Raw genomic sequence first — 24,171 nt, forward strand, 5'->3', positions numbered from 1 at the left:
ATTTAATATAAACGGAATCATACATGTTTTTTGTGACTGACTTCTCTTAATTAGCATGAAATTTTCAAGTTTCATCCATATTGTACCACGTATCAATACTTTATTCCTTTATATGGCTGAATAATAGTACATTTAATGGATATATCACATTTGATTTATCACTCTTCACTTGGTACATTGGGTTGTTTCCACCTTTGGGCTGTTATGACTAATGCTGTTATAACCTTTTGTGTACAGGTGTGTGGACATATGTTGTTATCTTTCTTGGACAACAAATATACCTAGGAGTATAATCGCTGGATCATGTTTTTCACCGTGGCTGCACCATTTGACATTCCTACCAATAGTGTATTGTGAGAGTCCTGATTTCTTCATGTTCTTGCCCATACTTGTTATTTTCTGACTATTTATTTATTTATTTATTTATTTATTTATTACCATCCTAATGGGTGCTGCCTTATGGTTTTGACTTATATTTTCCTAATGATGGTGAGCATCTTTTCAGGTCAAAGTATCGATTCAGGTCCTTTCTCCATTTTTTCTTTTTCTTTTTATTATTGAATTATAAGAGTTCTTCGTATATTCTTTTTTTTTTTTTTTTTCTAATTGATTTTAGAGAGAAAGAGGAAGGGAGAGAGAGATAGAAACATCAATGAGAGAGAACATTGATCAGGCCCACAACTGGGCATGTGCCCTGATTGGGACTTAAACTTGGTGCATGGGGCCATGCTCAACCACTGAGCCACACCAGCTGAGCTGTATATTCTTGATAAAAGTCCCTTATTGTATATATGATTTGTAAATATTTTCAATAGTCTTTTGTACTATTTATTTATTTATTTATTTATTTAAATCCTCACTCAAGGACATTTTTTCGTTTTTTGTTCAGATAGAGTGGGAGGGAGAGAGAGAGAGAGAGAGAGAGAGAGAGAGAGAAACAAACATCGACATCAAGTGGTTGCCACCCACATGACTCAACCAGGGCCAGAGACAAACTGCAACTGAGGTACGTGCCCTTAGTGGGAACCGAACCCAGGTCTCTCTAGACCGCAGGCCAACTAACGCTCTAACCGCTGAGCCAAACCAGCCAGGGCTCAATTGTCTTTTATACTTTTTAAATAGTGTCCTTTGAGGCATAACATTTTTTAATTTTGATGAAGTCCAATTTATTTTTTGTTGCTTATGCTTTTCAGTTATATCTAAGAATCCATTGCCAAATCTGAGGCTACAGATTTACTCATTTTCTCCTAAGAATTTTATACTTTTAAGTCTTTGATCCATTTTGAATTAACATTTGTATATGGTGTGAATTAAGGGTCCAACTTCTTTCTTTTACACATGGCTGTGTAGTTACCTCAGCACCATTTGTTGAAAATTGAGTGGTCTTGGCCCCTTGTTGAAAATCAGTTGTCCACAGACAGATTTCTCTCTGGACTCTGAGTTCTTTTCCATCGATCTACACATCTGTCAGAATGCTGTGGACACACTGTCTTGATTACTGTTCCTTTGGAGTAATCAGAAGCAACAGCAAAGTGGGAAGATGAGTCCTCCAACTTTATTTTTTTCCAGGATTGTTTTAGTTGCCTTTATCTTTTACTGCCTTGTGTTCCTATGGCTAGAATCGTGTTTAGCATATAATAGCTTTTAGTAAGTATTTATTGTAGGATTGGTTTAAAGTAATCACTTCAGCTTCAATTTGGGTGATAAATTGATGTCTCAAAAAAAAAATTTCCAACTGTATCTAACACTTTTTCAATATTTTGTAAAATATCCCAGTTTCCTATTTCTATTTCTGTTAATAAAAGTTTCCTGTAATGAGACATATTATGGGAGGATGTTGCTTTATTAAAGGGCCTGTATGCACAGAAAGAAGAGTCATAGATTAGGGAAAAACCATCAACAAAAGTATTGGTGATTAACCAACATAATATTAAGCTATACAGAAATGTTTAAACTCAATGTAGTTAAAATGATTCTTGTAGATGAGGGATACATTTGTATAATTAATTATAAGCTTTCAGAAATTGAGTAGCTTCTTGACTTAATGTGTTAGAATTATTGTTTGGATGGTCCTAGCCAAGCCAGAAAAATTTAGTGACATTTTGTTTGTGTTAATGATTTTTTTTTCTCCTTTGCAGTAGAAATTAGAGTAGAACTATGTGTAGTTTTTCTGACAAGCATATGAGGAACTGCCAAAAATGGTATTTTTTCGGTCTTCTGGTACCATCTATAGTTGAGAAGTATGTCATTTTTTATCTATTTGGATATTTAAGTGGCATCAGCTTTATCTGTTAAATCCTGAGTTTTAGATATTTTCTATTCTTCCTTAAAATTCTAATTCATGAAGAATCTTTCTGGTCTTATGTAAATTAGAAACAGTCCAGAGAGGTTAAATTGCTACAAAATAAATGGGTTGGATTCGACTATCTAAATATTTTAACCTCTTAAAATGAGATCATGTTTACCTCTTTATGTTTATCTTTCTTTTTTAAAAATTTATTTCTATTGTTGAAAGTATTACAGTTGTCCCTCCTTTTCCCCCCATTGAGATCCTCCTCCCTACCACCTTTATCCCCGACCCTGCCCCCTCCCCGCCACCTTCATTGCACTGTTGTCTGTGTCCATGGGTTATGCATATAAGTTCTTTGGTTTATATATTCCTGCCCCCCCCCCCCCCCATTTCCCTCCCCTCTGAGGTTTGTCAGTCTGTTTCCTACTTCTGTGTCTCTGGATCTCTTTTGTTCATCACCTTATTTTGTTCATTATATTCCACAAATAATTGAGATCATATGATACTTGTCTTTCTCTGACTGGTTTATTTCACTTAGCTTAATACTCTCCAGGTCCCTCCATGTTGTCTCAAAGGGCAAGAGATCTTTCTTTCTAATAGCTGTTTATCTGTTTTTAAACAAAATTTTCCCTCTCCTTAATTCTCTAAAGAAACTGCTATTTGATCCGATTATAACATAGCTTCATTGCAGAGTTCGTCACTTTGAAAGTCAAGTATTACTTTTGCTATATATATGATGGAATAGATTATGTATCATTTCATTGTAACACTAGAAAATCCACAGAACAATACTTCAGAAAAAAATTATAAATTTGCCTTTTAGTGGTATACAGTAAGTTATTTTTGTTGATATTTGGAATAAACTTAAATATAGAACAACTACTTTCAGACATTGGACAGTAGGCTGTACATGATTGTCATCTCTGAGACAAGGTTAACAAACAAGATGTTCCAGACAGTGATGCAGGGAAGGAAATTCCAGGCAAGCCAGAGTGGTCTTGCTGAATTGAGGCAGATTGGAGTTCATGGAGGCAGTTGGAAGTTGAGGACAGAGTTTTGGAGAGGAAGGAATGATGTAGAAAAAGAGCCAGAAATCTACATAAGGCCTCTATGAGTCTTTGAATACAGAGTTCATTTGCATGGGATAGGAATTCCACAAGGTTCAGCAAAGAGCCATTGAGGAACTGTGAGCTGAAAGGTTCCCAGAGCTCACATGGGGCCAAGAGGCATTTGAGTTCTCATAGGTCAAAATAGAAAGTCTTTGTTGTGTTTGTCCACTTGGGACATTCAATATTTAGAAGGTTCACATCTGAGCAGTGGGGCTAAACTATTCCCTAGAGTAAAAGCATACCTGTAATTACCTTAATTAAGCTTGAAACAAGTCTTGAAAGGATAAAATGGAGTTGGAAATAAGATAACAGCCTGCAAAAAACCAAAGTCCAGTCCTCCTTCAAAGAAGACAGTGATATCCAGAACATCAACAAATAGAACACAATGTTCAACGTCTAGTCAAAAATTACTAGCCATGCCAATAAGCAGGAACAGATGAGTCCATAACCAGGAGAAAAATCAGTCAATAGAAACAATCCCAGAAATGTGAAAAATGTTAGAAGTAGAAGAAAGAATTATTAAAATAGTTACAATTATGTTCAAGTATTAAATGAAAACATGAACATTGGAGAATAATAATTGATATAAAAGAGACCCAAATGGAACTTCTGAAAATGAAAGGTATAATATTTGAAATGGCAAATACACTGAATGGGGTTATAAACAGAGTAGACACTGTAGGAAAAAAAAAATTGAACTTGTGGACATAGCTATAGAAACTATGCAGAATGTTGTACCGAGATTATACAGGTCAGACAAAAATGTACAGAACATCAGTGAGTGTGGGATAATACCAGACAATCAGTATATGTGTAATTGGAGTTTCTAAAGGAGGAAAGAAATGGAAAAAATATATATATTTTAAGAAATAATGGCAGTAAATGTTTAAAATCTGATGAACACTATGAACCCATAGATTCAAAAGTTCAGTGAAGATAAGCACAAAGAAAATCATCACTGGAAAATTTCTGCTTAAACCTCTTATTCTTTTGGCTCTACCCTGTTGTCAGTTTTATAAATAACTTTATTCTTGTCATGTTTCTTTCAGCTGCTTTCACACTTCTAGTATTGTATCATATGAACCATTCTCTTTTTCTCTCATTCACCAAACCCTTGTGTTCCACGTTTACTTAAAATCTTTTTCCCAAAAGGCTCTGCCGTGTGATTTTTAAAAGTCAGTTTTGTGTAAAGCTGGTACATGTGGTTGGGAGTGAGGTTGTGTGTGGAAGCCACCTTGTAGCTTGAGCATTGATTTTGAGTTAATTATGCATCTAATACATTTATCTTTTGAGTATCTAATATATGTTAGGATGAGATATTTTGAAAAGAGAACCTTGCTAAATGTGTGGTAAATATTGTCTAGGTCAGTGCTTCTTAACCTTTTTTGAGTCATAGACTGCATTTGAGAATCTGATGAAAACTGTAGACTGTGGACTCTGAGATATGCATTGTGATAAAAATGTACTTTCAGTTTTAGGACACTCATAGTACCCATGGTTGAGATATAAAGTAATATAATTTTCATACTTTAGCTATTTTTTTTTACATTCTCTATATTTTGTACATGTTGCATTTAATTATATGCTCTGAGACATTTCTGAAACTGTACATGGTGTTTATATTTGGAATACACAGGACGTTAGGCCCCATTTTTCCAGTAAATTTCACATTGGGCTTATGTATTCAACCACAGTTACCAGTAGTGTTCTCCTTAGTGAAGAAAACTTTAAAATTAAAAATAGGAGCTTTTTAATTTTTTTCTTCTAAATTTTTTTAGATCCATTTAAATGTTTTCCAGTTAACATAGTTTTTAATTAGAAGAAAGTTATATTTTTCATGAGACATTTTATTTGTGTGTATCTTTGTTACATCTTTGATGTTGGATAGTGTTTTCCTCTTAGAGGTTAACCTGTCATTTTTAAGGATTTCATAATTCTTAAAGGCATTGTTCCTCTCAAGTAAACAATTCTTTTTCCGCTCTTGGCTCCTGGCAGGTGAATTTGTCTTGCTTGTGTGAATAGTATAGACTGAATAGCTTTTACGTTGATTTTAAGATTAAATAGTCGTGAAATCTTGTGCGTGAAATAGTCAAAGGGGTGATGTGGTAAATGCTTTGGAAAGAAAACTAGATTTACTCCCTATACTCCCCTACTTACTGCCCTTCCTGGCGGCACCTTTCTGTTAGGATGAAGGGCACAGTGTATTCTGATGACTGCCTGCCCTGGGCACTCTTGTTCCCTCTGCCGCTCTGCTCTGGTCAGCGTGGCCTGTCCTTTTCTCAGGGAGCCTGTGCTCTCCTGTCTCCGAGCCTTTCCAGTCGCTGTTCCTTCCGTCTCAGCCACTTTCCCTCCCTCTTCTGGTCAGTGCTTTCAGAGCGTGGAGGTCGCATCTAAACATCCCTTCTTAGGAGTCTCCGATACCACCCTCCTGATGCTCCAGCCTAGATCCTCTCTACTGGTATGCTTTGTAGTCTTCCTTAATAGTATAATTCAGAACTGTACTTTAAAGATTTGTGTGTGTGCTTACTTACATCTTATGTGCTAACTATCTGGTTCTTTCTATTGATTGAACTCTCCAGGAGGGCAGGAGTGGTGACTCTCTTGTTCAGTACTGTATTTTTCCTCAACTTCTAGTACAGCACTTGTCCAGCAGGACCATTGTAGAATGCAGGGAAACACCGGCCTGATCTGTCGATGCTCTGTTCGAGGAACAGTAGGTTGGTGCTCCGGGGACAGCAAGGTGTAGTTCTGTAGTTGGTAGGAACCTGAAGGAGAGAGGATTTGAGTTCGACATTTTATTTGCTACTCAGAAATAAGTAAGCCATACAAAACCCTCACATCCACCGCCCCCCCCCCCCATTTAAATTGTAGCCAAGGTAGGTCTCCCTAGGCCTGAATTTATTTAGACTCAATATTTTACCAAGGCTAACACCTTTATTTATAGGTCAGGAAATCTAGACTTAGAGTGGTTAAAAGGTTTTACCAAAGTTGTGAGCTCTACAGCTGAGCAGAGGACTTGATCTCTGAAACTATCCCTCAAATTTTTTTCCAAGTTGATGGGGACCTCATTCCACAAGTATGAGTAATACCTTCTTATTCCACAGGGGAAGTAACATCTGCCTGCCACTGGGAGAGGCAGATGACCGACCCAGTGACCTAGAAGTGTGAGTGATGGGCTGGAGGTGGGAGGGGCTTGGGCCTTGGGGTTGGACCAGGACTCCAGTTCTGGTCCAGACACTTACCAGCGGAGCAGACAAGTTACTTTTGTGCCACTTTTTCCTATTCTGTAGCATAGGGATTGTGATAGTACTTGTGGGGGTTGTTGGGAAAATTAAATTGGGTAACATTTGTAAAGTGCTTAATTGAATATCTAGTATGTAATAATAGGTATTTGGTAACAGGTACCTCTCACAATTAGTGAGAATTGGCCGTCTAGGGAAAGAATCCTTTACTAAAATTGTACCGTAAGGCTCTGCCAAGGATTAAATAAGATTATGTGTGATATTTAGCATAGTGCCTGGCAGATGGTCAGTACTCAGTACCTAATGGTAGCAATTATACTGTTACAATGAAAATTGCTCATTACTGTGTAATAAATTATACAACTGATTAAAAACATAAACAGAAATCTATTTTGGAAGTCACTATTTTAAATGGCATTTCCTCACCTACCATTTAAAAAACTTTTAAAACCACAATCGCCAGTTATATTCATAAAGCATTGCTTAATTTTATAATTAATGTTACACTTTCCCATTTAGTCCTGGCTCTTAGTCTTTTATACTTGTAGAGTAACACCAAATTTATTCAACATTGCTATGGAACTGTTCCATATAATGTCATTAAATTAATTCTTAAAAAAAAAAAAAAACTTTTAATTTTGGAATAGTTTAGATTTAGAGAAAGTTGTAAAGATCTTACAGAATTTTCCTGTATGCTATTTCCAGTTTCTCCTATTGTTGAACATTACTGTGTACATTTGTCACAGCTAATGAAGCAATATTGATACATTATTATTTACTAACCTCTGTACTGTATTCAGACTTTAGTCGTTTTCCCATACTGTTCTTTTCCTGTCCCCAGGTCCCATCCAGGATACCACATTACATTTAGTCCCCCTGTCTCCTTAGCTGCCTCTTGGCTGCTACTCCGACTTTATGTTTTTGATGACTTGGGCAGTTTTAAAGAGTACTAGTCAGGTATTTTGTAGACTTTTCCTCAGTTTGGGTTTGCCTGCTGTTTTTATCATGGTTTGACTGGGCTTATGGATTTTGGGAGGACCACCACAGAGGTAGCGTCCTTGTCATCATATGAGGGGCACATGCTCTCAACATGCATCATCACTGATGATGTTAATTAACCCTGATCACCTGGCTAACTGCTAATAGAATAGTGATTGTCGGGTTTCTTCACTGTAAAGTTGCTTTTTTTTTCTCTACTCCTTGAAACTAAGTCTCTAAAGGTGCTGCAGCCCAGTAAGTGGTGGGGAGTTGAACTAAACACATTGAGAGGGGAGTATCTACATAAATTACTAGGATTTTTTTCTGTACAGATTGTCTCTTCTCCCATTTATTTATTTAGTAACTATATTAATATGGAATCGTAGATTTGTGGTTATAATCCAGTATTGTGTCATCTGTTTTGTTGCTCATATTGTTCCAGCTTTGGCCCGCAGGAGCCCTGTCCTTCTAACATACTCCCATTGGTTTTTTTTGAGCACTTCCTTGCTTGCTGGCACCGGGCTCATGTTACGTCTTTTTTTTTTCCCCAGCCCTGAAGTCAGTCAGCCATTTCTCCGGGGAGTCCTGGTTCTTTTATTGGAGCATGGTATTGGAAACCAAGATCTGGTTCCCAGATAAATGAGCTTTTTTTGTGCTCATGTCAAAGCAGGAGTGAGAGATTTAATGTCTAAATTGTCCTAATTGCTTTTCCCACTTTTTTTTTTAAACCATTCTTATATGCTTGTATTTTCTAGATTTGTATTCTAATAGGTGGAGTTCATCTTTTGAATATATTTTATGGTTAATTTAAAATTTTTTTATGAGAGAGCGAGATGGAGATATTTGTTGTTCCACTGACTTATGCATTCATTGTATGTACCCTGACTAGAGATTGAACTCACAACCTTGGCTTTAAACAACTGAGGTACCGGCCAGGGCCTATAGTTAACTATTTTTAAAATCCAAATTAGGAAAAAAGATAACATGAGCTAAGGAGAGTCAAATAGCTCATGTATTCATTATGAAGTGGCTCTTCAGCTACTTAATTTCTAAGAATGAGAGGAAAGTAATCATGATACAAAATGTTTTTTCCACACATAAATTTTATTTAGAATAAAGAAATGTAAAAATGTTCTCATTCATAAGAAGAGTAGATAGAGGGAGATCATAATTATTTTTTACTATCTCTAAAGTTTTAAACGTTTTTCTTTTTTCTCTTTAAACTCGAATGTTTGGTATGCATTTGGCATAGTATAAGGCCCTTTGTGTTTCCATATTCCAAACTTCCCCTGCCTTAGACCCGTAGTTTTATTTAGGTAAACTTCAAACGGCATTTTGAGTGAATCATCACTTTTATGTTGCTTCTGTTTGAAATATTTTTTGTCGTTGTTGGCATTTCATTGCAGAATGCATGTACAATGAGACCAAACTGGTGCTTATTTTCACTTCTTGCATTGAAAGGACATCCTCCCTCCCACCTGTGCTCCCTGCATCACTCCACCTGTACAACCAGATGCATCTAGGAAGGGTGCAGTCATTCCATTTTGATTGTCTCCTTGCTACTCTGTTACACATACAACTTAATATTGACTTGGCAAAGCTTTGACTATAGTATAGATATACTCACATTTTTTTTGAGGTATAAGACCTAGTAAAAATAAAGCATGCCTGAAAAATATCTTATTCTTTGTCCGCTTGATTTTAAGTCCTCACCTGTTCGCAGCAAAATTGCAGAAATAATAGAAATAATTTGTCTTTCATCTATAATATTACTCATGTATTTAAATGCTGAGAGCATTTCTCTCTTTCTCTCTCTTTTTGCTTTCATTTTTTTTAGGTAGTCTTCTGGTTAAACAAGAGTGACAAATAATGTGAAGTCTTTAAAGCATTTTGGTACATTTATATATGATTTTATATGTTTATTTTCTGAAAGCCATTATCTGAAAATATTTTATAAACAGCTTATAATTGTTTTTATTTCTAATACTGAGTAAAATTTCTCCATCTGGGGTAATTTTTCTCTATACACTATTTTTCTGTCTTTATTCTTTTTGTTCTTCTTAATTAAGGGCTGAAAAAGTATATTTTGTGAACGAAGTAAATGACTACCAGGAGATCTGAATCAGGCAGGCCTTATCTTCTCATCTACCTACCCCCTTCCAAGACCTGACCCTGCCCATTTCTTCTACAGAACATCCAGCTGGTGGTCACAGCATCATGAATACTTCTGACTAACAGGCTGCTCTCTAGAATGTCTGTGATTGTCTGTTCCCACCAGGTGAACTATATGCTTGTCAAGAGTTCCTGGTTCCTAGGTCTGTTTAGACTTATTGCACATTTTGGTTGTGTTTGCATAATTGAGTAAACTGTTATACAAATATATAAGGTGAATTCAGAGTGATTTATAGTTTCTGTATAAACTAATTTTGAATGCTTTGGAAAGTCTAGAGGTAGGTCACAAAAGAAAATTGCCATTAAGTTAGGGATAGGAGAGAACTATTAAGGTTTAGGAAGAAAAACCATAAAAATCCTAAAAATTGCTCCACAAAAGTCTTTAAATTCTTTTTCTATTTTAAAGAAATAGAGAGTGGACATTGCAGATGCTACTCTTTGGTTGTGGTGTATGTGACTTCTTCAGGGACTACTGTGACCGTCATCAAAATAGTGTGGATTTAAACCCATTCATGGCCTTGAAGTGAAAATAAAATGATCAAGTTTGTACGTGTGTTGGTTATCTATTATAATTTAACAAACCATACTAAAGATTAATGACTTAAAATAAAAATCTTTTATCTCTTATGGTATTGAGTGGTTCTTCTGCTTCTCGTGATTTTGGCTTGGTCTCAGGGACAGCTGGGAGGTCCAAAATAGCCTCACTCACAAGCAAGCAGGTAGGTGCTGGCTGTCAGCTGGGAGCTCAGCAAGGCTTGGCTTACTTGGGCTGCCTTTCCTACAGCCTCTCCACCTGCTAGATTGGGCGTCCAAGACCATGCAGCCTTAGGATGATTGCATTTCTGACACGGTGGCCAGTTTCCTCTGGATTACAGAGGTGGCCTTCGTAAGGCTCAGGTTTGAACTGGCCCAGAGTCACTTTTGCTACATTCCAGGGTCATCAGGGTCATTCTAGGTTCAAGAGTAGGTGGTTATACAAAGGGTGTGAATACCAAGAAGCCTGGTTCATGAAGGGCCACCACAGTAACAGCCACCACAGATATTTACATTTTTGTATTTACATGGTCCATTTTGAATGCTTTTAATAAGTATTTTAAAAATTAACTCGCTAACCACAAATCCTCATGACATTTGATAAGGAGGCTTCTAATAAATGAAGGTGTTTCTAAGCAAACAATAATTTGATTAAAACTTGTATTCTTACTAATAAGCATGGGAATATAGTGGTTCAACTCATGTTAATCTGATTTCAAAAATCATTATTCCTCGCTCATTCCATGGCTGCTGTTTCAGTCAACTGGGACCCTGGGTCACTTAGCATTACCTTTATTTATTTTTTTTATTTTTGTTTTTTATCCTCACCCGAGGACATTTTTCCATTTTTTGCACAGATAGAGTGGGAGGGAGAGAGAGGAAGAGAGAGAGAGAGGGAAACATCGGTGTGAAAGGGACACATCGAGTGGCTGCCACCCGCACGACCAACCAGGGCCGGGGACAAACTGCAACCGAGGTACATGCCCTTAGTGGGAACCGAACCCGGGTCTCTCCGTACCGCGGGCGGATGCTCTAACCGCTGAGCCAAACCGGCCAGAGCACTTAGCATTACCTTTAGAAACAAACAATCTTTCATTCTTGTAGCCTTTACAAATTACATTTTTTAATGCAATGTGATTGTATTTTAATAGAATTTAGACAGGGATTAAGCCTAAGATGAATTATTTACCTCACAAACTAATTTATTCAGCAGGTATTAGGCTCATTATCTGCACCAGGCATTGTTTTAGTCACTGGAGAAACAGTGACCTGGAACTTCGAGTCTATTTGGGGTAGTTTCTTGTTCATTTTCATAGGAAATCTTAAAAGAATATCTACCTTTGTTTTTTAAAGAATACAAATTTTAGCCCTGGCCAGTTTGTCTCAGTTGGTAAATAAAGATGAATATTAGTAAAAAAACAAACACAAAGTCTGAGTGTCTATCCTGAAAAATAACCAAGACTCACTAGGCAGGTTTGTAAAGTCCCTACACTCTGAATCAATGCAAAAGTTAGAGAATGTTGGAGAAGCTTAAGGTTTGACAGAAGCTCACCTGGAGGTTAGCTGATAAATGCTCAGCTTAAGGCTGATATGAAGGTCAACTAACTTACTAATTGGCTCTTATAGTACGAACCAACCATGCAACCTCAAAGTTTGCTTAGCTCTCTTTGATTTATATTGCAGGCCAGGCAAACTGTACAAGTTCTTAAAAAAAGAAACCTAGAAACTCAATCCCTTCTGCCTACCTCCCTCTCCTTCCATTTTCCCCAATAGCAGAAGTCTCCCTGTAAGTGGTGCGTGATAGAGAGTGGGTTAACGGGGAAGTGGAAGTGATAGAACCTTACCCAGGTGAGTGCTGCACTGTGCTTTTTAAGTGGATGAAGTGTGTTATTTCCAAGGACTTTGCTAAGGAACTTTTAATGATGTTAATTTTTAAGGGCTTTTGCAAAACCACAGATATTTCCAAACTCATCTAATCCAACTTCGTTTTATAGATGAACTATTTTAGTCGCCATGTGGCTTACCTACTATGTCAGAGCAGAACTATTTAACCCCAAGTAACTTGAATTTTTGTCTTGTCACCACACATTTTTTATTTGAAAACTACACCAAACACACTTGGGTTGAGTTCAAGACATACTTTTCTTAGATTCTGTGGAAAGTGAATAGTACCTTAACAAAGTTTTATGTTAGAAGAATGAAACATTGTTTTATGTGACTGTCAGCAGTTTAGTACCAGAAAGATATTTCACATTTGTATGTTTTTAAACACAAGTAAGGCAAATGTTTCAGGGCAACTGATGTAGACCTTGTATTACTTTCCTCATCCAAAATAATTTGTATCCATGGAAACATTCTGAACCAGTCAACTGACCACATTAGATCATCTCACATGAGCTAATACAAAATGAGGTTTTGGATGCTTTTGGTTAGTTAATTGAAATGATGCAAGTTCTTTTGAACTTACCACTAATATTTACTTTTCTGGATTTTGTGTATAAATGTGTTTTTTTTTTTTTAAGAAAAAAGTATAAACTTTTGCTTGATTTTTCCCTCCCACCACTCATTAAGTATTGGCTTTCAGCTAAAGCTCCCAAACTAAGTTGTTTTTCTCTGCTGCTTTTAAGACTTTTTTCTCTTCATCACTGATTTTCAGCTATTTGATTATGATGTGCATAAATAAAAAACTGGTAGTTTTCTGATAGTTCTTCTATTTGGAGTTTGTTGAGCTTCTTGAATTTGTGAGCTTATGGTTTTCTTTAAATGGGAAAATTTTCAGCGCTTATTTCTTCAAAGCTGTTTTTTTCTGTGCCTTTCTTTTCTTATTTTATACAATATACTGCTTTATATAGCCCCATAGATTACTGGTGCTCTGTTCTTTTTCATCTACATCTTTTTCTCTGATTCATTTTAGATCGTTTCTGTTGCTATGTCTTCAAGTTCACTAATCTTTTTTTCTGCTATGTCTAATCTGTTTTAATCCCATCCAGAGTATTTTTCATTTCAGGTATATTTTTTTATCTCTTCCACTTAAGTCATTCCTGTTACGTTTCTATTGGTTTTTTTCCTGGTTTGGCCATATCTTTATATCTCTTTAGTAATTTTTTTTTTTAATCCTCACTCGAGGACATTTTTTCATTTATCTTCAGATAGAGCAGGAGGGAGAGAGGGAGAAAGAGAGAGAGAGAAACATTGATATGAGAGAGACACATTGAGTAGCTGCCACCCACATGACCCCAACCGGGGCTGGGGATAAACTGCAACCAAAGCACGTGCCGTTAGTGGGAACCGAACCGGGGACTCTGGTCCACGGGCCAGTGCTCTAACCACTGAGAAAACCGGCCAGGACTCTTTGGTAATTTTTGATAGGTCATACTTTGTACATTTAATTTATAAGGTATTAGACTTTTCTTTTTAAAAATTCCTTTAAATAATGTTGGACTTTGTTCTGACATGTAATTAAGTTGCTAAGTTACTGAGATGGAATGTAAACTAGTATTTCCAACAAATGTGAATAGCATCTTGGCTGAGTTAAGTAAATCCTAAGAAAGTATTAAATATATGGCCTTATCTTTGTGTAATGCCGATCCTAAAATTTATTTATGAATTATAAATGTAGTGGCTGGCAGTACCACATGGCATTTTTCCTACCTCCTTTTCTGTGATGCATAATAAATAGGGATGAAATGTATTATGTTTTATATTATTTTAATAATTTTTATGATTATCTTCACTTCCATGTGATTTTTTTTTAACATTGCACCAACTTTATTTAGTTCCTATTAAATTTTTTTTTAAAAAAGGAGATACCTAAAATTTTATTAATTTTTAATAATGTATTTATTGCCCTGGCCGGTTTGGCACAGCAGTTAGAGCATCGGCCCATGGACCAGAGAGACCCAGGTTTGGTTCCTGCTAAGGGCACCTACCTCCGTTGCAGTGTGTCCCCAGGTCCGGTTGGGGTTGTGTGGGTGGCAACCACTCAGTGTGTGTCTCTCTCACATCGATGTTTTTTTTTTTCCTCTCTCTCTCTTTCTCCCTCTCTCCCTCCTGCTGTATCAAGATGAATGTAAAAATGTCCTTGGGTGAGGATAAAAAAAAAATGTATTTATTATTTATTCTATTTATTGGGATGACATTGGTTAATAAAATTATATAGGTTTCAGGTGTACAGTTCTGTAATACATCATCTGTATATTGTGTGTTACCACCCCAAGTCCTGTCTCCTTCCATCACCATTTATCCCCCCTTTACCCTCTTCTACCTCCCACCTCCCTTTCCTTCTGGTCATCAATGTACTGTTGTCTGTGTCTATGAGTTTGTTTTTTGCTTAATACCTTTACCTTTTTCACCCAGCCTGCCAATCCCCCTCCCCTCTGACAGCTGTCAGCTTGTTCTCATGAGTCTCTATTTTTTTAACTTTTATCCCCTTCACCTGAGGATATGTTTATTAATTTTAGAGAAGGAGGAACAGAGAGAGAGAGACAGAGACAGAGACAGAGACATCAGTGTGAGAGAGAAACATTGGTCGGTTGCCTCCCGTACGCACCCTGACCGGGGTTCTAACCCACAACCTAGGCATGTGTCCTGACTGGGAATTGAATTCAAAAGCTTTTGGTGTATGGGACGACACTCTAGCCAACTGACCCACCTGGCCAGGGTGACAAATTTCTCTCTAATTTTAAGCAGATGCTTAAAGAACTTGGGTTCTCTCAATGGGTGGTGAGTGAATAAAATGACTTCTAAGGCTGTAATACGAGTAGTAACAATCATTTAGTAAAGCCTCACTCTGTTATTACTCATTAAGCATGCATTATTGGAGTTAATCCTTCTGGTATGGAGTCTAAATATTTATTATCCTTATTTTGTAAATGTGCAATGTGGATTTTAAATAATTTGACCAAAGCCCACATAGCTAGTAACCCAGACAGGCAGGATTTGAACCTAAGTCCCTCACACCACAAAGCCTTTGCTGTTGATCATTCTAAAACCTGTGCTAGTCACCACTAAAACAAATGGAAATGAAATTTGCAGCCTTGGCAGTATAGCATGTCCTTTCATCAGACAAGTCAACTATTGTGTGGTGAGTGTAGAAGCAAGGGATATAGGGAATTTCAGGGTAATCTGTGTTATATTGCTTTTGTATTATTTTGTGAGACTTAAATAATAAGTTAGCCTAAGGGAATAGGTGCATCTAAAACTTATTTCTAATTTTTCTCATGGTTTAATTAGTTTTCGTTAGCTTTTGGGTATTTCACTTGTGTGTCTTATTGTGTGTGCACATATGTGTGGGGCATGTATACAAAAGTATCTAGAGCCATCTTATGTGATCAAAATCAGCTTTTGAACTTTGGAGGGATTCCTTACAGATTACAGTACTGTGAATTTATATAATTCTGCAGCATTATTATTTTTTAAAGATAACTTATTTTCTGAAGTTTTATCTGTCAGTCCATTTCAATAATAATGGTATCATACATTTTAGAGTGGTTTTTGTTTTTTCCTCATGATTTTGAAATAGATTTGATTTTATAACAGTATGTATCCTGCCAGGAAGAAAACTGGATATATCTTAGATATAGTTGGGAGTTATGTTTATAGAATATAAAGTATATGTCATAAAGAATATTCAGAGTGGTATAGACTGATGATGAATATTTGAAAGGAACTTGGTGACTGATTCCTCCTCATTTGCTGTTTTGGAATTGTGTTTGTTCTCAGTTTATACCATTCAATTTTATTTTGTTAGCTTTGCAAAAGCAGAACTTTATTATTACTTGAGAAGTCTGGGGACAGGGAATTGGCAGGAAGTGACTGCAGAAAACAAGTTAATGAGGAATTGCATTTTGAAGGCGAAGACAAACTGATTCCTTTTTCCTCTTCCACAGCATCCTCCTCTCCCACACCCTCACCTGCCCTGTAGTGTTTATCAGAGAACATAGAAAAGTTGACTTGCTGTATGTGATCAGTTGGGTCTAGTTAAGTGTTCCTGTGCTTTCTGTCATGTGTGCTTTGGAAAGACAGGCGCTCTGAGTCAGGGCACTCCCCCACCCAGGTCATCTGTGGCGAGCGCACAGATGCGTACTTAGTTCTGTCTGATTTGTGTCTTTTAGCTCTTTTTTCCTTAATCTGTAAGTTTTTAGTTGTAAACTTTATTTATGTTACTAAGCGTTCTATGAACAACAGAAACTGCTCATCACTCTGCCATGTGGCAAGAGCAGCCACAATTAGCCATCACTTCCTCTGAGTGAAAGAGTAGGTCCTATGAGTCTTCACAAGCACAGACAGAGAGATTAAATTTGAACTCACTATAATCTTGAATATTTTCTCTGCTAATTGTCTTTCACAGGCAAGAGTGCACACTGGGAGGTGCAACCTGCAAGGATTCTGAATCTGACGTGGAGGAGTTTTCAGATGAAACAAACACAGAGACCCTTTATGGCACCTCTCCCCCCAGTACACCTCGACAGATGAAGCGCATGTCCACCAAACACCAGAGGAATAATGTAGGGAGGCCTGCTAGTCGCTCTAATTTGAAAGGTAAGTCTTGTACTTGGAAAGATACTGAGAGGGTATCTTAATTAATTTAATGGTACATAATTTAAAAAAAAAAAAATCCTCACTCCAGGAAATGTTTTTATTAATTTTAAAGAGAGAGGATGTGGGGAAGAGAGAGAGAAACATTGATTAGTTGTCTCCCATTTGCACCCTGACCGGGGATCAAACCCACAACCTAGGTATGTGTTCTCATCAGGAATCGAACCCACAACCTTTTGGTGTATGGGACGATGATCCAACCAACTGAGCTACCCAGCCAGGGTCTGGTGCATAATCTTTATATACCAGGTAACCGTTGATTGATCCTTTCTACCATGATCTTAGTTATTCCTTTTTTTTAAAAATTTGATTTTAATGCTGCTTTTACATTCAGTTTTTAAATTAAAATTTTTTTACCATTAGCTGTATTATTAGTAAAGGAGAAACTAAGTCTCCCAAGATAGAAAGTTTTTTCCTATGTAATTCTTAAAGTCATTTGTATGTTTTTGAGTACAAAGGTTGTGAAAGAGGCCAAGTGTGGATGAATCCACATACTTACCTAGGGTGGATACGGGTGTATGAGATAAATGGCCTTCTTTTATCCTCTGACTCTCACAGGCTAAAGTGTCTGGATTCTGTTGTCTAGGTATGATGGACGTAGTGGGCCACTGGGAGAGGCAGAGCCAGACTTCTTTCCCAGGATGCCTTAGGCAGCCTGAGACCTGTGTTCTCTGTTCATGACTGTGAGGCTGCCCTTAGAACGTAGGGCCCTTTTCCTCGCTCAGCGCAGTTCCTGGGTGGTCCACCATGCCTCACACCCGCGGGCAGATCCTTTGCTCTGCTTTTCTTGTTGGTTAGAATCCCACAGCTCCTGGAAGCTCTCTGTTTTCATTTCTTCCTTCCTCCTAGCATGCCAGAGCTGTTCTTTCTAAAGGTAGATGATTAAATCATGGTCACCTGTTGCCTCCTTGTACCCTACTTTCTTGCTTGGAAGCTCAGGTCACTGAAGCCTATGGCATTAGAATTCCCCTGTTAATTTCAGCAAACCACTTGTCCTAAAACTGATCACGTAGCCTCCTGGAATTCATTCATCTGTTACTGCACAAGACAGGGATTTCATATTCTATCTCATCTGAGAAATTTCCCCATCTTCTCCCTGCTAAAATCAGATCCATTCCCATTTCTCCCTTCTTCATCCCATGTTTTTCCTCTCCGGCCAGACTCCCCTTCCCACAGTCTGGCACATTGGTCCCCCATGGTCATGAGTGTCCCTATCCTAGAGAGAGGAGTGCAAGAGAAATGGATTTTATTGTATTTACTTGCTTGCGTCAACTCTTATCCAAGGAAGAATTCTTAAGTGTGACTTGTCCTTCTTTCCCATAGGGAAGATGATTTTTTTTTTTTTACTTTCTTTTAAAACTTTATTTGCCATAGGATGTTAAACTGTGGCCTGTACTTGCCCCCTTTGGAAATTAATAGGTTTCCATCTCAATTTCTCATCTTTAAAATTAATCCTTATCCATTTTCTCAGAAGAAAATTTTCAAATGCCTATAGAAATTTCTTAAATGTTATCTTTGAAGCAGCATCTACTGAATCAGAATTAATGCATATTTACTTCGTGGTGGTGAAGTGAGAAAATCTACCAGTACATCTGCCTTTTCTTCACTTGTTGCTTCATACAGTTTAGAACAGGAATTGAGAGCACATGTCCCCATTTTGTAGATGGAGAAATGGAGGCCTGGGGTTTTAAAGCAGCTTCTTTAAGGTCAGAAGGCTTGAGATAGTGGCAGGACTATGTTTAGAACTGGTCCTCTTGGTGCATGATTTGCACTTTTTCCCAGTGCAAGCGGCAGGGTTCAGTGCACCTGAACGCAGTACTTGAACTGACTGGACCACTCTTCACTCAACAGTCTGAAAACCAGTCACTAGATATTTGTTGAGCTCCTCCTGTCCTTCTGGGCTGTATGGGAGATAGAGGAAGAGGGAAGGTTGTCTCTTTTCCTCTTCAACGTCTTTCAATTGTTTATTTCATAAAATTAGAGATTTTTAGATGTGGAAGGGGTCTCAGAGACCACTTACTCCCTTCCTGCCATTTTCCAGGTGAAGAAGCGAATGCCCACAAACCTGAATTGTAGCTGTCTAAGACCCAGGGGACCAAAATTCTTGATAAATTACTCTTTGTGCAAAAGATGACATGTTTATTGTAGGAATTTTGAAAATACAGACAAAAAAGTAGAAGTTGTAAGGCTTCTGACGACTTAGCCTGGGAAGTGACATAGTAGCACTTCGGCTGCATTCTTTTGGCTTCGCAGGGCCAGCCCAGGTTCATTGTGGGAGGGGGCGCCGCATGGCATCAGCACCAGGAGCTGTGGCTCTTGGGTGATCTGAGAGACCAGCTCCTACCTGCGTGCAAAGCTTTGGGGAATTAGTGTCTGGTTGGCCATACTGTCTTTGTACTCTCCAGTCCCTCCCTCATAAATGGAGACCACTGAGAATCCCTGAAGGAATACAAGGGCACAGACAGGTAGCTGAGAGTACTGTATGTGGGAAGGAAGTGAGAGTAACCATTAACACTATTTTTTTGGTGATAGTAGATGGTTGCGATTGTCATGAACTGATTATATGGATATGAATTATTAAATATTTTTATTTATAAAAATGAAATCTGTAACATTAGTAGTTACTCACTATTCTAGTCAGATTTTCTTTTCTGCCTGTCTTTTCATGCTCTTTGGCTTGAAATACCCTTTTGCCTTCCTTACTACCCTTATTTGAGTGGAGTCCATCCTTCAAGGCCTTTGGTCAAGTATTTGGTCTTACTTAAGCCGTTACAGATTAGTTAGCCCACTGTCATCTGCCTTTTAGGGTACTCAATGTCTTAACCTTTTTTTGGTCAGCCTGCACTGACCTGTGAGCAACCTTGACTGTGTAAAGTGGTATGATGGCATGAATATAGGTCAGGATCCCTGTCCTGACATCTGTCTGACATCTGTGTTCATTATTATCTTCATTACGGTGTTGTAAAGATTATGACAATCTATAAAGCCCTTATCTTGAAAATGAGGGGATTGAATCAAACACTGTTTCCCGAGATGTGGTGTCATTCTGCCATGTTTAATCAGAGACACGGTGAGTGGGCCCAGGGATCTGAATTTTAGCAAGAACCTGAGTGATTTTTAATGTTTACTGAAATTTGAGAGCCTTGAATTAGATCTCTGAGCCCCTTCAGATTGCTGTCATTGACAGCCTAGTACATTGTTGTTCTAATGATCATCTCCCATTTAAAGATGAAGAGCAGCCATGCACTTATGCTTTCTCTTTTGAGAGCTTGAGGAAAGCCACTGTGTCCACTCTGACAACACACATGTGGGAGAACAGAAGAATTGCAAGTACTTGATAAAAAAATACATTTTAGCCCTGGCCGGTTTGGCTCAGCGGTTAGAGCATCGGCCTGCGGTACAGAGAGACCCGGGTTCGGTTCCCGCTAAGGGCACGTACCTCGGTTGCAGTTTGTCCCTGGCCCTGGTTGGTCGTGCGGGTGGCAGCCACTCGATGTGTCCCTTCACATCGACGTTTCTCTCTCTCTCTCTTCCTCTCTCTCTCTCCCGCTCTATCTGAACAAAAAATGGAAAAATGTCCTCGGGTGAGGATAAAAAAAAAAAACATTTTATACATATTCCAAAGAGCCATTTCTAGGTGAGGATGGCAGGGAATTCATGTGATTGTCTTATATCTGTTTACTCATGTAAAGCACATTGCTTGCCGTTTGGTTGCTTTCGGTTTCATTATAAACATTATTTTTCTTTTCCTTTCCTCTTCTCATGTGGTAGAATTACTGGTGACTGACCGAAGGAAAAACTAACTATTCTGGAGGTTTGCTTTAACTGTACTATCAAGCTGTACCGTTTAATTTATAGCCACTTGGGAGACTAGCTGTCCCCATTAGTCTTACCAAAGCTATTAGAAACTGGTTTTGTAGTACTGTAATTAGAACTTGTTATGTAAAACATTCTGTATACTTTTGATCCATTATTCTTTTCAGAAGCTCTGTTTATATTTGACTTTTTGTTAATTGCAGAGGAACTTAGTATTTACAGAAATCTAAACGAACAATCCTGTCCATTAGTTATGGGCACTTACTTATTTATTTATTATTTATTATATATATTATTTATTAAGTAACTTTTCATAGAAGTTTTGATAATGTTAGAGTGGGTAAAGACAGAATAGAAAGTGCTGGGGAAATTACCGTGTCCAGAGGATTAACAACAACAACAACAAAACAACTCAGTGAAACCTTGCAAAGGCAGTGGGAAGAGAAATGAAGCCGGACAGTGACAGAATCACCAGGGTTCTGCAGAGGCTCTTCAGTTTCTCCTGTCACTCAGTTTGCAGTCTCGGCCCATCTGAGGAGGAATATGGGTGTTACAGCAGTGGCATTTAATAAGGAACTTGATCCTGTACAAGAACTCTTTGTGGACAAGTTAGAGAATACAGAACTAAGCGACAGTCATTTGGAGGACCTGCTGATACTGGCCCAGAGTATCAGCAGGAGTTGGAGAGGGAGCTTTTTAAACTTAAGCAAATGTATGGTAAAGTAGACATGAATGCGTTTCCTGACTTCAAATTTGAAGATCCCAAATTTGAAGTCATGGAAAATTCCCAGCCCTGAAGAAATATAAAATTTGTTTGTTAATTTGCCCTAGGTAAATTGTACAACCGATCAGAAGTGTCAGAATAAACATACATTTCAACAACAACAAAATTACTATGTCTAAGCTGAAAGGTTTTTTTCCCCCTGACGCCCTAATGCTTCTCAGATCTCCCTTAACAGATAGGTCCCTTGTGATTTTATTAATCCTCACCCAAATATATTTTTCATTGATTTTTAGATAGAGTGGAAAGGAGGGAAGGAGAGAGGGAGTGAGACATACACACACACACACACACACACAGAGAGAGAGAGAGAGAGATAAGAGAGAGAGAGAGAGAGAGAGAGAGAGATAAGAGAGACATATTGATTGGTTGCCTCCCATTGGGGATTGAACCTGCAACCCAGGTATGTGCCCTTGACTGGGAATCGAACCTGAGACCTTTGGTCTTCGGGCTGACACTGTAACCACTGAGCCAAACCAGCCAAACTGGGCAGGTCCTTTGTGATTTTAGAGAGGCCTTCTTGGTCACTGAGCATTAGAAGATTCTGTTGCTTTCCTCTCTCCATCACAAATATATTATTTGAAAAATATAGCTCCTGATAAGGTAAATTGGTATTTTCTTTTTGCACAGTAGTTAGACTGGGGTTTAAATCTATTTTAAGTTTAAATTACATAATTTTAAAGATATATCAGTTTCAACTTATTTATTTTTTTCAAAACAAATTTGGACTTTTGGGAAAAAAAATAGCTTCTTTGTCCCATCTTATCCCAATTTGCTTTTCTCTACACACATTCTAAATCCAAATATTAAACCATTGCTTTTTATAAACACAGGATTTCAAAAAGTTGTGTAGGATACCATGTGTATGCTATAAGTAAGGTAGGCTTACCAAGATTTGCATATAACCTACAAAAGTTAGTTTTATTGGCTTGCTGAAATTTCTCTCTATACAGAAAAATCGGATTGTGATATTTTTTGGATGCATATATTAGTTAACAACTCATTCTGTTCTAGGTTCACTTTGCATCTCTTTTGAACAGTTTTCTTGGACATTCTTATGTGCTCTCCTGGTATTAAATAACATCAGTATATATTGATGATTTCCAAATCAATATCTCTGGATTTCTTTCCTGAGTTTACAACCCATAAATTAGTTATGTACACACATCTGCACATGATGTCCTATAGGCACATCAAATTCAGTGTATTAGAAACTGAACTCATTGCCTGGCTGGTGTGGTTCTGTGGACTGAGTGTCATCCCATGGACTGAGAGGTCCCTGTTTGATTCCCAGTCAGGGCACATGCCCAGGTTGCAGGCTTGATCCCCGTAGGGGGCATGCAGGAGGCAGCCGCTCATTGTTTCTCTCTCACATTTATGTTTCTGTCTTTCTCCCTTCCTCTCTCTCTAGATAACCAATAAAAACATATTAAGAAAAAAACTGAACTCATTATCTTTATCTCCAATCTTACCAGTGATACCATGTATATATCATTTGGTGATTCATAGGAACAAAGTATAGTATGAATTGGTATCTTGAAAAATGGAATATAGTGTACTTAAATTTGGAAGCTCTTGTTAGCTTTGCTCTACTAAGTAGAAATGAATGATATGTATCTGCTATATTAGTGAAGGTATAAAGAATACTATTGAACAAACAACAAAGAGAAGGCAAAGGGCTGGCCTGGCAAATTGTTTTTTTTTTTTAATCCTCACCCGAGGACATTTCTCCATTTTTTGTTCAGATAGAGTTGGAGGGATAAAGAGGAAGAGAGAGAGAGAGAAACATCAATGTGAAAGGGACACATCGAGTGGCTGCCACCCACACAACCAACCAGGGCTGGGGACAAACTGCAACCGAGGTACATGCCCTTAGCGGGAACCAAACTTAGGTCTCTCCAGACTGCAGGCCGACGCTCTAACCGCTGAGCCAAACCGGCCAGGGCCTGGCAACTTTTTTATGAAGGGATTGATAAGCATTTCCAGCTAGAAACAATAAAATTGTGAAGAAATTTCTTAATGGATTGTATAAAAAGTTTTAAGACATTCAGAAATAAAATAGATTAAAACTACAGATAAAAATTCCATCATTTAAAAATATTGCTAATTTACATAATAAATTATAATAGTTTCATATCAAAATAGGCAAAAATCCCTATAGACAAATAAATCCTTTTTGAGGAATCATAAAGGAAATTTAAATATACTGTGAAATCAAGTTGGAGGTACTCTTAGGAATATTTTGTTTCGAAATTCTTATTTTAAAACTAATTTAGATTACCTCAGGGTACATAGTATAGTACACAGATGATATAGAATTGTACACCTGAAACCTATATAATTTTATTAACCATTGCCACCCTAATAAATTCAATTAAAAAGGAATTTAATTTAATTGATTAGGAGGTAAATTGGCTTCAAATAAATTTTCTTTGGTGAATTGATTTTGGATATTAGTCTGTAACACGTATAAATATACACTATTTCATCACATCTAAAGGCATACTATAATATTACATACTGAGAAAAAATGCTTACAAATGACATAGTGTATTATACTTAGAATATTTATTTTTATTTATTAAAATAACTCTTTTATAATTAATATTTAGGTGTATATTTTAAAAAGCCACTTATTACTTTAATGTGTGT

General features: G+C 37.5%; 1 protein-coding gene across 3 annotated transcripts in view; it reads left to right on the forward strand.

The window, feature by feature from the left end:
* The first annotated feature begins 6,450 nt into the window (after positions 1–6,450).
* The window catches only part of MAP3K4 (mitogen-activated protein kinase kinase kinase 4), a 75,667-nt gene continuing 57,946 nt past the window's right edge, over positions 6,451–24,171 (forward strand). For all 3 annotated transcript variants that reach the window (XM_036248361.1, XM_036248362.1, XM_036248363.1), the window contains exons 1-2: positions 6,451–6,563; positions 16,675–16,865. In XM_036248361.1, coding sequence (XP_036104254.1) covers positions 6,478–6,563; positions 16,675–16,865 — 277 coding nt within the window. In that variant the 5' untranslated portion in view covers positions 6,451–6,477. The remainder of the gene's footprint in view (positions 6,564–16,674; positions 16,866–24,171) is intronic.

Source organism: Molossus molossus, unplaced genomic scaffold (genome assembly GCF_014108415.1).
Source record: "Molossus molossus isolate mMolMol1 unplaced genomic scaffold, mMolMol1.p scaffold_m16_p_8, whole genome shotgun sequence".
NCBI lineage: Eukaryota > Metazoa > Chordata > Mammalia > Chiroptera > Molossidae > Molossus > Molossus molossus.